The sequence below is a fragment of the Carassius auratus genome, chromosome 49 (genome assembly GCF_003368295.1).
Source record: "Carassius auratus strain Wakin chromosome 49, ASM336829v1, whole genome shotgun sequence".
Taxonomy (NCBI): Eukaryota; Metazoa; Chordata; class Actinopteri; order Cypriniformes; family Cyprinidae; genus Carassius; species Carassius auratus.
The window spans coordinates 15853321-15866835 of NC_039291.1; the positions used below are offsets into that span (position 1 = coordinate 15853321).

At 40.8% G+C, this 13515-nt stretch overlaps 1 protein-coding gene across 3 annotated transcripts in view; it reads left to right on the top strand.

The window, feature by feature from the left end:
* Nucleotides 1-298: 298 nt before the first annotated feature.
* Nucleotides 299-13515, top strand: part of col15a1a (collagen, type XV, alpha 1a) — a 57449-nt gene continuing 44232 nt past the window's right edge. The window contains exons 1-2 of one of the 3 annotated variants that reach the window (XM_026238270.1): nt 299-458; nt 535-587. In XM_026238270.1, the coding sequence (XP_026094055.1) occupies nt 427-458; nt 535-587 (85 nt within the window). In that variant the 5' untranslated portion in view covers nt 299-426. The remainder of the gene's footprint in view (nt 459-534; nt 588-13515) is intronic. The other 2 variants (XM_026238268.1, XM_026238269.1) reach the window with 2 other exon arrangements.

Below are 13515 nucleotides of genomic sequence, written 5' to 3' on the forward strand. Positions count from 1 at the left end.
TCAGTCATCACAGTGTTATTCAGGTATTGAGTGAACTTAAGAACCGACATGTAGTAGAAAAGAAAATCAGATCTCAGAGTGAGTTCTGAGAAAAGCTCTCGCATCATTGGTTTAATATTGTAACAGATGTAATGACATCCATACACTTTTGTGTGTTTTTTGGGACTACTGTACATCATATATCCGTCTGTAGCTGCACACTACTTCATATGTAGATTGTATTCATCACCTCGCAGCAGAGGTCTGTGGTGAAGCCGGTGTGTGTGTGTGTGTGTGTGTGTGTGAGGTGAGGGGCTGGAGGAGGTGGGAGCTCTGCTTCAGCTCGGAGTCGTATTTCAGTGTGTGAGGGACTCTGGACGAACTGAGACTGTCTTTGTTCACGTGGAGCTGCAGGAGAAGGGTCTGTGTCTGTCTCTACTGTGCATCATGGGGCGAGCGAGAGATGCTTCGCTGCTGAGGTGACTGAGCTTCTATACTTCATTCATTTGCTTCTGAGAAACATCTCGCATCATCTCCATCTTTATTTCTCCTCAGCAGAGTGTGGTGCTGGAGTTTCATCACTGTGTGCCTCTGCTCTTCTGCCTCAGGTATGACACATCACTCACATGTTTCAGAAATCACAGCTAACGTGTTTATGTGCTTTATACATTCATACAAGCTGCAGAAAGTAGTTAGAGGTAGGTGCACGACTCGTTCTTTTGAGTCAGATCTTTTTTAGTGAATCGGTTCGCTGTTGAATCGTTCCGAGCGGTTCTCGAGAGTCATTCAACCGGGAATCGGCTCTTTCTGTCGTGTGAACTGGGAGTGAACTGAGAATCTGTTACTTTAATAACCGATTGACAACAGAAATGTTACACATGAAACATAATGGAGATAATGACACGTGTGTCTAATAAACGAAAATGAGTTGATTGTAATAAACAACAGCATTTTATTACTCGCAAAATCTTGTTTTCTTTGCTTTTTCTTTTGTAGTTGTGAGATTTAAATGAATTTTAGGAGCATATTGCAAAAGATAATGTTTAGTTTCTAAATGATTGTTTTAATCATGGGTGCAACACGTATTTACAAAACACATACTAATAAAACATAATGGGAAAAACGGATATGTGATTTATTTGGGTGTTTTAGAGCGTGTGAACTTCGTCATGGTCACGGGATGACGTAATTACGCCATGACATTATATATGTATATATATTTTAACCGATTTGAAATGAACTTCCACTGAGTCGATTCGCATAAACGAGTCAAACGCTTATCAAAGAACCTGTTCCATTCCTGTGCTAATCTGTTTCACAGACCACTCAGTTATTTTAACCAGTTCCCGTTTTTGTAAGCTTTACTCTACTCTAAATTTAAGATTTATCTCATATCTGTATGATGGTGAAAATTATTCTCTGAATAAAAAAAGTATTGCATTTCCCTGAGAAGCTGTGCGCTTTTCCTTTCACCTCATATTATTTTCATCATAACAGTTTTGCAAATGAACACAAAGGTTCTTTGGGGAATGCAAAAGATTCCCTAGTGAATGTAAAAGCATTAGTGATATTATTACCGTGTCCCTTTAAGGCTGTGGTTCTCAGCTCTGGTCCTCCAGGTCCTCTCTCAGAGTCCAGCTCCAGCTCTAATCAAACACACCTCACAATCTCATCCAGGTCTCCAGGATCACTGGACACTCTCTGGAGCTGAACTCTGCAGGACTGGAACTCAAGGGACAGAGCCATGCTTTAACAGTAGAAGAACAATTATGTCTTATCCCCCGCTAAAATACTGCCTTCGGAGACAGAATCCCAAGACAGGAAGGCATCAAGACATGTCCAAATATAAATTCTGCTTTACTTCCTGTCTCTGGACTTCCTGTTCTTCTGAACGAATTTTGAAGGCAATCTTTGATATCCCACAATCCTCTGCATTCCATTGCTTGACTGTTGAGCTGAAGATGGTGTCTGAAAGTTGCATTTGGTAGTCAGTTTGTGTGTAAATGTGTTGCACTTTTGATGTTATTTCTAGCGAGAAATCGGTATTATAGTAATCAAATATTTGTTTGTTTATTTAGTTGTGGCTCATTTAACCGTACACTGCCTCCGAAGCCTCTCTGAAATCAGGCAGATATTTCACACACATCAGGGTGACCCCTGCAGAGTCCAGCTCACCCTGATCAAACACAGCTGTGCTCTCATGATCTTAATTAGGTCTGGGCTGAGCTGAGCCTTGCTCCAGGAACAGGACGGGGCGTCCTTGATGTCCATGTATTGTGTAAGTAGCTGTGCAATAAAGGGATATTTTTGTTATTGTTAAAAACAACACTTATAGTTTGAGGGTGAAATTAGATTGACTGTAGGCTACAGGTGAACACGAGCAGCACAGGAGCCGCTGGGGACTGAATGATGAATGAATCCGATGAGCTGAGATGATGATGATGATGATGATGATGAGGCACTCCGGCTCTGATGTGGTTTTCTCTGAACGCTGAGTCTACAGAACTCTTTTAGAAACTGTTGCTGGAACATGATTTGTTAAGATGCAGATGCATTTATATTAATTTGTATGTCCATTGTAGCTGTTTTGATATTGTTTTTCCACAGTAGTTTTGAGGCGCTATGAAAGTTTCCATCAGTGTATCCAGGTGAGGTTCATAGTTCAAGGTCACAGAAGGTGGTCGTAGAGGGTTAAACCCCTTGTCTTTACTCCAATTCCCCTCATAATGACAGATAGTTGGCACAGTAACTGTTCAGTTGAGAGTGATCTTCCCTAAGGATGACATCATGTCCACAAAAGCTGTATTGTGCTCCATCTGTAAAATAACGCAGAGCTGTTCATTCTCGTTCCAAACGGGACGCGTGCCAAAGGATTGCATTCTTGACCTCGTTTTATGTTGATAATGAACTTAATGTGTTTGAGATATGTCTAGGCTGTTATTACGAGGCATCAAAAACACTGCTCTGCTCGGAAATCAGCTGACACTGGACACATTGCTCCAGATACAGGAGAAACGCTTCAGAGTCTGCTTTTAAAGGGGTATTTCACCCACCAATGCACATTTAAAGCATTTACTCCCCCTCACATTGAAGAGGAAATCAAATGCAGGTGTTTTGCACACCACTGACTTTCATTGCATGGACATAAATCATAAGTGAGGGGGGTAAACAGAGTTTAGTTATTAGGTGAACTGTTCCTTTAAGCTTGAGGAGGGAGTGTGATGTTTGAGGTGACCGCTTCTAGAGCTTTTGTGATTCAGATTTCACAAGAACTCCTGTAATATATGATGATAGATGATGGTGAAGAGCTCGGCCAGCACGGCGCTGGCCAGATGACTGATTTGGGACAAATATTTCCACCCCAGCTGTAAACACAAAGGAAATAGAGCCGTTTCCACAGAAACCATGCTTCTGCGTGTACTGTACGAGAGCAGCTGCTTTCAGATTCTGATGTTCGTTTGAAACACAATCCTAAACACTTAAACTTGCTGTGTCCACACAGTTTGGCATCGCTCTTCTGATTATCTCGTAGTTTCAGCTCATGTTTTTCAGATTCAGTTTTTCTGTGTGAAGTGGCAATCTAAAATCTTCCTGGAGTCAAACACCTTTTTCTTCCACTCGGATGAGGACTTTGTTTCACTGAAGACACAAACCAGAGTTTTAGGTCTATCTCCTGTAGACCTGGTTCCTTTTGTAACGTATCCTACTGCTGAAGAATTGACTTCAAACTCTTGAAACACTGACCCACATCACAGCTCTCAAAACAAGCCTGAGATAGTGTGACTCCTGCCTCTGAAGATAAGCAGGACAGAGCCTGGTCCAGGACCTGATTGACACCAGGAGGACGGGGAACGTCCTTTAGACGAGGTGTTCAGTTGAGCTCCTGACTGTAGGGCTTTTATTTTGTGATTCCAGGTTGTTTAACACTGGTGTCCAGATCAGATGTGTTATTCATCATGTCCTCCTGATGATTGTTGTACACTGGGCTTCATGACTCTACAGGATCTCCTCTCCACTGATGGACGGGCTGATTCTCATTAACTTTAATCTTTATTTTCATCTTCTCAGACGTCATACATTTGTAAGCTGATTAATGAAGACATGCTTAATTAGTCCTATAATGTAAGACACGCTGTTGTTGTTAAAGAGTTTCTCCTTTTAACATGAAAGGTTCTAAAGGGAGATTCCTCCACAATGCCAGAACCATTTGTGGCTTCCCAAAGAACCATCCAGTGATCAATTCTTGAATCATTTTAACAACCTATAGATTTTTTTCCCACTGTAAATGCTGTGTGGAAATGCTTCATGGATGTTGAAGGTTCTTCATGGAAGCATCGGTGCCAGTAAAGCACTTTAAGAGTCTAGTAGCTGTAAACTGTTTAGTGGAGGTATCCAGAAAAGTCTCTAATGCTGTTCATGACAGTGTATTATGTACAGTAATGTCTGTGGTTGCTATACCTTTTCACTAAGCATTATTAATACTAATAGCTGAAGGAAGGGTGTTGTTTTTTGTTCCATGGATCTAATACTCTAGTTTATAATCTAGCTGTCATAGACTCTCCTTTGTTTCGGCTCCTCCGAGGCTTTGATTGGATCTCCGAGAGCTGGAGGGGAAGGTAATTCACATGCTAATCTGTTAGCATATCTTAAAAAGGACTTCCTCCTATTCTTTGGCTTTGCATTACATACACAAAATCTGAATACGTTTAAGGTACTTCTTGGCTTAAATACCTTATGCCTTAAATCCAACAGTGATCTGAGTGGTTGAAGATTACTGTCTGCTCTTCACTTTGACTTTCACAAACAGAACAGACTTTACCAAGACATACAGCGTGAGGGATAGCATGAATATTGACAGGACACCTCAGATTCTGTTTGAGATCAGTGTGTGTGTGTGTGTGTGTGTGTGTGTGTGTTGCATAATGCAGTCGTTGCTCTACAGGAATGTATTATGACATACTCCGGCATTACAGCAGTGAAATTAAAACATTTGGATTGACAGTGTGAGAAGATTTTTCTTCCTCCGCTCTGACACGTCTGCCTCCAATTCCTGGAAAATATTAGGCGATGGATAAAACTCCATCAAAGGAAATATGCAAGAGTGTCCAAACAAGAATGGTGAAACGGCGTCTCATCTTTTCCCTCGCTGGCCTGGAGAACAGGAGGCTCATTGTGAGAGATGCTAATTCTGTTTCGGAGGAAACAGTGGCTTGTTCTACTGGTGAAACCGCAGAGGTTAGTTTTTCTCATTCTGATGTTTATGGCTTCGGATGTTTGATTCTAATGTGAGAGTCAATGAAAACAACACTTGATGTGTTTTATTACAGTTTGAGTCACCTCACTGAACAGATCCAGTATTATGTTAACATATAACTTATGTTAACTTACGTGGCCTGACTGAACTAACGTGATGCTCAATTTCTGAAGGCAAAAGAGGGTCCAAACCGATACTAGCAATGTGTACCTCATAAAGTGGCCAGTGAGTGTATGTTGACCTTGTGATGATAACTAGTGACCAGCTGTGAACAGACACATGAACGAAAGCCTGTTTATTCTTAAAGGAGTAGTTCACTTCCAGAGTAAAACGCTCCTGATCATTTACTCGCCCCCATGTCATCCGAGATGTTCATGTTTTCAGTTGAAATGAAATCAGGGTTTTTGAGAAAAACATCCAGATTTTTCTCCATATAATGGACTTCAATGGGGACCACCAGCTGAAGGTCTGAATCGGTTTGAGTACAGGATGAAAGAGCTCTACAGGATCCCAGCTGAGGAATAAGAGTCTTATCTAGAGAAACCATCGCTCGTTTCTATAAAAGTTACAAATGTACATACGTTTTAACCACAGATGGTAGTCTTTCAGTAGCTGGACTTCACGCTTGATGTAATCCCACTGGAAAGGTCATACGTGTCACAGGACCCAGTGTTTTTCATCCTACCTTTCCTTTCTGTCCAGCTAGTGCAAGACCAGCATCTATGGTGAAGAAGCATATTCATTTGTGTTTTTCTTATTTCTATAGAAAGTGAGCAACAGTTTCTCTAGATAAGACTGTTATTCCTCCGCTGGGAGCTCTTTGAAGCTGCACTGAAACTGTGATTTGACCTTCAGCCCAATCGCCCTCATTAAAGTCCTTTTATATGGAGAACAATCCTGGAACGTTTGCCTGGAAAGCCTTTGTTTCTTTTCTTCTGAAGACCGAAAGACACCAACATCTTGGATGACTTGGGGGCAAGTAAATTATCAGGAGATTTTTATTCTGGAAGTGAATTATTACTTTAAGTGAGTGTTAGATGATGAAAAATAAAATCCAAGATAATGTAAAAATAAGCGAAGTGCGCATGAACAATATCAATATGAAATATCCAGTATAGAAAATAATAAACAAAATCTGATTCTTCTGTAAAAAAAAAAAAAAAAAAAAAAAAAAAAACCTTTTATTGCTGTGCTTGTTTGTAGATCTGTGACTTTGAAAAATGTTGTGACTATATATAAATATGGTTGTGTAATTAATGTTATTTATTGTAATGTCACTGTAAAATAAAAAAAAATCAAGCATTTAATATATGTACTTTTTTCAAACTTTAAAATGATGCTTTTATTTAGTGCAGGGTGCCCTTAAAGTGTCTTTTTATTAACAACAGCTGGATTATACAGTATGTGCTTCTCATTACAAGTTTGCAAATAGTTTGGCTCGTGTTTCACTCCTGAAGGTATGTCATAATCAGCTCAGTCTCAGAGATCCAGCTGGAGATCATGTGGATCATTCACAGTGAACCCAGTCGCTCGGAGAAGCTCATGAGATGAATGAAATCACAGCGTTTGCTCTTTGAGAATCGCACTCATATCATGATTTCTGTTTTGATTAATCATGCACTACTTTATAGTGGTTGTCACTACCTGAATGTTTCAGGTGTGTTTTGGTAATAGAATGGGGTTTCCAATTCTCCTTAACATTTAAAATCCACTCAAACAGAATGGGATGACCATATTTAGCTGCGTTATGCGCTCGGCCACTGTGTCCTACAGGCCAAGGAGTCAAATAAGGCCTGTTCATTTTCTGTCATTGTGCAATGAGAATAACAGCTGAGCGATCCAAACGATCCGTCTTAAGAGGCCTGTGCCATCTCCAGAATGCTTTAGTGTCAACATACACGAGCCGAGAGCTGCTGTTACGCCTCTCTAACCCACTCCTGGGTCAAACGTCTGCTCACAGCTCTTCCTGCGTTATACATCACAGTCAGGATATAGCAAGAGCACTTCATAACACAAATATATATCATATACAGTACCATCCTCCTGGCTCAATCTACTATGCTCCTATATTTCCAAAGAGCATGAAAAGGTTAAAATAGCAGTTAGAGGCTGATGGAGAGTGTTTGCACTCATACGTACCCATCCTGTTCCTATTATGTCATCACAACAGGAATGTTCAAACAGAAAAACAGCGGATTATTTTTGCCATCTGGGCAGGGAAGTCTGACAGGAATAAATGGATAAATGAAACGTCCATGAGACACAAACCAAAACAGGAAAGCATGACTGGATGTTCCACGGCCTTATAGAAAAACACATTAACATTGCACTCAAGCTAAATGTTTGCTTTTGACATACAGCCATTGAGTCAATGGAGCGGCCCTGCTGATCTTTGACCTTTGGAAAATATAGATAGGTGAAAACATGTTTTGTGCTTTTCTTATGAGTTTTTAATGAGAGACATTACACAAACACTGTATTGGAAGAGGACTTATACTGCCATGCACTTCAGTTGTGCACCGGGTGCGCTAATGAGCAAGTTTACTATCAGAAGAGACAGACATATGGAGCTGAATATGTGATGTAAACATCAAAATCTATTCGTTTACAAATCATGCACTATGCTAAAAGTCTTTTGAGCTCACAACATAGTATTATTTGAGGAACTGCATTAAAATAAGTCTTTAATCTGGCTCTGTCTGGTGTTTTACAGTCACCAGTGCTTATTTCAGCCGGAAGCTGCAGTGAACTATATATACATGTGTCTTTGGAGTTGTAGGGATGTGTTTAGCTCGCTGTGAATGATGTGTTATCAGTGAAGTAGCTGTTGACTAGCAGTGATGGATTTAAACACTCACACATATGGGATTCATGACTGTTTTTGTGCTTTTTTAAATGAGTAAGTGGAAAGTTGTTGTCAGCTCTGGACAATAGGAGGACTAGCATTGGGTGTAAAAGTTTCTAACATTTCCAGCAGAGACAGGAAATGACCTTCCTGCCTTCAGATGTATAGCCATAGCCTTCAGACCACGCAGATGAAAACACAATAAAAGCTGATATTTCTAAAGCTGTTTGTCACATGAAGGAAGTGAAATGAATCACAGGGAATGTTTAATGACTGTGTGAACAGATGCGTCACTGAGTGCTTATTACTTTAATTTACTGTTTAAATGTTTTTAGGATCACTGATTGCTGACACAGGCCTTCATGCAGTGAATGCAGTTGAACACAAACACAGTCTCATGACAATTCATTACTATTTTACATATTTTAGTGGCTTGTATGATTCACGTGTTGAATGATCTGCATACACCCCAGGGGCAATTAGGTTTAGTGTTGGACTTTCATTCTTATTTTCTAAAAATTGTATGTTTTTGTCCGATTTCCATCGCATGAAATCATCAGCTCATGAAACAGCCAGGTTTTCCTGTGAGATGCTCTCAAACTAAACTGGATTCACGAAGCAGCACCCATCTGATTTAACCAGGAACTATCTACTACATATTTAAATGCAGTTAGCATGAATAAAGTAGCCTGATCACAGATTATTCACAAAAGTCTGTTCTTTAGAAATGTTTGTGTTCATTTGACATGTGTTTGGGCTATTAGCTGATTTCTTTACTGAATAATTAAAACCGTTTCCAGTTTTCAGCGCACACATTTCTTTCTTAGTAAATTTCCTCCAGAGCGTTCAGATTTAATCATTAGTGTTCCCTTTGCTGGATTACTTTCACAAAATGACTTAGTTCTGCTTCATTTCAGTTTTATTTGCCTTCTTATTTTCAAAAACAATATCTACTTTATAGTGTTGTGTAATCAGCATAAGCTCATGTTGTGGTGTAGGACTGTTTAACTGGACAAGAAGAGGTCAGCTGTTTGTCTTATAAAGAGACCGACTGTTAAACACTCAGATGAGGTTCAGATCACTGCCGGACATCAGCGGCCTGCTAATGTTTCTCGTCCAGATCTAGCAGAAACCTCCAAACCCAAACATCATTTGAGCTGCTAATCAGGATCTTCATTAGGCTGTTAAGAGCTTCCTTTGGCATTTTAGATGTGTGGAACAGACTGTCACAAAACACACACGGCTTATTCGGCTCTAATATACACGCACACAGAGGAAAGTCCTGCAAGAGCAGCTGAAGAATCTCATTAGCACATCCTTCATTCATGAGGCACAGTGTCATAAACTCTGCGCTGCGGGGATTCGTTCACGCGGTTCTGCTGGGAGTTACAGGCGACATGTGCTCAACAGATCACCAAATCCAAGTCCAGGCTCTCCTCAATCCTGAGATGATGATGATGATGGGCAGCTTTGGCATTTCGAGCTTCCTCTGAGTCCAACACTCTTAGAGGAAACGCCTATCACTTATAACTGTCCAGGATTTCATGTGTGTGGAACACCGCATCACCCTGCAATGTTAATGAGATTGTTTACAAAGCTTTATTGTGTCCTGTGAGACCCAATCTGCTTTTACCCCTGGGGAAGAAACACATTTTATTGAGCTGACGACATGGACATGACTCGTTCTGCTGTTCTGACTGAGAACTGATGAGTTGGACATTAACATGGTGTTCAGAAGTGTGGGGTCCGTTCTGCTCATTATGGCTGCATTTATTTGACCTAATGTACAGTAAGCACAGTGAAATATCATTACTGTAATGTTTATAGCTATGAGGTGTAGTGGGTGGTCCAGATTGGTCGTCTCAAGCCTTGTCTCAAACACAAACCCAGATGGTACGGTGTCTAAACATATGGCCTCCTCCTTTTCAAGTCGTTCCTGGCTCATCTGTGCAGTTTCATCCGCAGGGAAAATTTGCTGATTCAGATCCGACATGCTGTTGTGGCCCAATATAAGTTAAAGAGACACTAGGTCTTTCATTAGGAGCACGTTTGGCCTCCAGAAGTCGAGGCTAGAGGCATCTTCAGCTCCCAGGCTTCTGCTGGAGGATCCTGACTGAGAGAAAGAGCAATAAAGAAAGCTCTTGAGATGTGTTCTTTGATTGTTAAAGCTGTTTGAATGTGCAGTATGTAATAATCTGAAATAACCTCCAGCGGTGTTGATTTATGCTCATATCAAGGCGGTTTCCTTTCCTAAATGTGATTTCTTTACTAAGCTAATATGCAGAATTTATTGGGCTTGAATGGCTTCATGTGAAACAGCATATTAAATGCAGGGATTTATTTTTAGTTGAGGTAAGCACAGACGAGCGCTCCTGGAAAGCAGCAGTGTTTACTGTAAAGCATTTGGCTGACGGCACGGCAGAAGAAGCTTCATTAATCAAGCGTCCTCGTCCGCCCGCGTGAGGCTCGTGTTTGTGATGGCAGCTCAGGAGCTTTCAGTGCTTTGATTATTGAGTGGTTTGCAGGGGTGATCAAGTGTTCCACTGTGGCGTTAGCCAAAAACATGCACATTAGCAGTTCTGTGTCCTTCTGAATCTTTTAATATCGTTAAAATTAATTACAGAAGCTCCAAAATCTCCAAAAGCACCATGAAGAAGTTCTGTAGAATATTGCATGTCTACTGTAATCATATGCTGTTTTATGTGAGGATCACTATAAAAACAGGCTGTTATTTTCTGACAATCTAGATGTATTTATGAGATTCTGTTGGAGAAGCAGTGACTTTGAGATGATGTCTGTTGATTCAGTTCTGGATGATTTGATCATGAATCAGACTGATCTCATTCCCCAGTTCAACTCATTGATTCACTGATTTACTGATTTATTGATTCACTGAATCACTGATTTACTGATTTGCTGATGTACTGATTCACTGAATCACTGATTTACTGATTCACATATTCATTGATTTACTGATTCACTGATTTATTCACTGATTTACTGATTCACAGATTCACAGATTCACTGATTTACTGATACACAGATTCACTGATTTACTGATTCACAGATTCACAGATTCACTGATTTACTGATACACAGATTCACTGATTTACTGATTCACTGATTTACTGATTCACTGATTTACTGATTCACTGATTTACTGATTTACTGATTCACTGATTCATTGATTCACTGATTCACTGATTCGGTTCCAGCTGCTCACAGGACAGGACATTATCAGTGAATAATGATTAAGTCACATGAGCCCATTTTATGATATTTATATGGTGCTTTTGTGTTCTTTTAGGAGCTTGAATGCAATAATCCTCATTCGTTTGTCAGTGAATTTGTCCGTCAAAACTCAAAGTTTAGTGTTGCTTTTTGAGCAGTATAAAGAGTATTAGAGGAAACGAAGGTAGCAGTGCAGGAGTCATCAGCAGATAGAGGAGGATTCATGGGATTGCGAGGGACCGAGAGTATAATGGGAGCTTTGAGTTTGAGTTGGGCTGGTTTTGTGCAGATTCTCTGAGCAGCTGGACTCCGCTGAACTTTCACTATGAGTGCTGAGATCCTGCAGCAAATCTCTCACTCCTAAAATGAAACAGCCTGGCTAATTTGATGCTTTCACAGGGTTTTAGATGCTTGTTTGGGGGTTTTGGAAGCTGAGAAACCAGCTAAAACAGATCAGCTCCAGATTTAACCAGCGGAGAGTTGCAAACTAAGTTATTTTACATTTCAAGACACTCAAACTGTGCAGATCCAGTGTTTTTACTGATAAATCCCAGGGTGCTAAACCAGACACTTTCCCCTGTGAAAAGCCAATGAGAAATGCTTGTGCTGTAAAGCCTCATAAGTCATTCATAAGCACAGAAAGTCGTCTGACTGCCACAAACCTGTCAGAAAGCTTTCCAGATCATTTGTAGAGCCTCAGGTTTAGCTGTATGTGGCTGGGTTTGAGATTTATGTGTGGATGCACACGTGGAGCTCAGACACAAGCTGAAGCTGAAATCAAACAGCATCAGCAGTTTCCTCATTAAAAACTGAACATACAGATCTGTGAGCCGCTAGCAGCTAAACGCTAGCTCCACGTGTGGAACTAGACCAGCAGCTGTTCATGAATTCATCAATAATTAGATTCAGTGTATATCTGATATATAGTAGTAGTTCACTCTGCTCGTGTGAATGTTTGCAGCCGATGATCGCAGGTTCAGTGATCTGGAAGAAGAGCCTCACGAAGGCTGTGTGTGATTGAGAAGCTCTCCCAGCACACACACACACACACACACACTCAATCCAGACCAGCGCTATTACTCACTGCTCCTCAGGGACCCTTCATGTGTCTCAATATGCTTGTACCAGTGTGTGTCTGTGTGTGTGTGTGAAAGAGAGAGAGTGAGAGAGAGAGAGAGAGAGAGAGAGAGAGAGAGAGAGAGAGAGAGAGAGAGTGTGTGTGTGTGTGTTCCACTGTCGCGTTAGCCAAAAACATGCACATTAGCAGTTCTGTATCCTTCTGAATCTTTTAATATCGTTAAAATGAAAAAGTCTTGTTCTCCCAGAATGATGTAGTTTGAGAGACGTCTCTGTCCTAGCAGAACATCACAGCCTGAACAAGCTCTTAGATCGGCCCACTGTAGTGGACATTAGAGGGTTAAAACTGAGGCATTCGTTTCCTTGAATAGTTATGTAATATTTAAAAGTATTTTTTACATTTTGTAATACTCACTGACATTTTATGAAACCTTAATTTCCACTGCAGTTATTATAGAGCCATGGGATTATTATTTCATATTTAATCAGTACAGTAGCATCCCTTCAGATGTGTGTTTGGAGGATGAGTTTGATCACGAGACACAAGTGTGTGTGTGTGTGTGTGTGTGTGTGTGTGTGAGGACAGCAGGCAGATCCTCAGACCTCTTCGAAGGAATATAAAGCATCCGCTTGAGTTGTGTTCATTAGGATCCAGCTGAGGCGCAGCATCACCTTATATTCCTCTGTTAAATCTCTGAGAAGCATGTTCTGGAATTAATTTTCACGAGAGACGAGAACTTCCCCGAAAGCTGTCATTCCTGAACTAATGTTACGTAAGCTCTCGGGCAGTCCCTATTTTCCTCTCATTATTCTTTCTTTCAGTTTCTTCCTGTTCCTTAGCTAAGGCTCCAGGACTCTGGTCTGAGACGGTGTGTTTGGGGTCGAGTGGTTTACGTGCGGCTCTTCTTTCTCAGTGCTTCGTGAGAATCACAGCTGCTTAAACACAGCTGTGGGCCGATGTTTACCTCCAAACACAGCGCATGCAGGCGGGCCGTGAGACCAGACCTCTGTTAGATGTCGTCTGTCAGAGTTTTATTCATCTGTTTGTATCACAGCACTTACTGACCTTACATGCCAGAAACTTCAGCTTCCCTCGGACTTTCCATCATTTCTCTGCCAATGTAAAGAT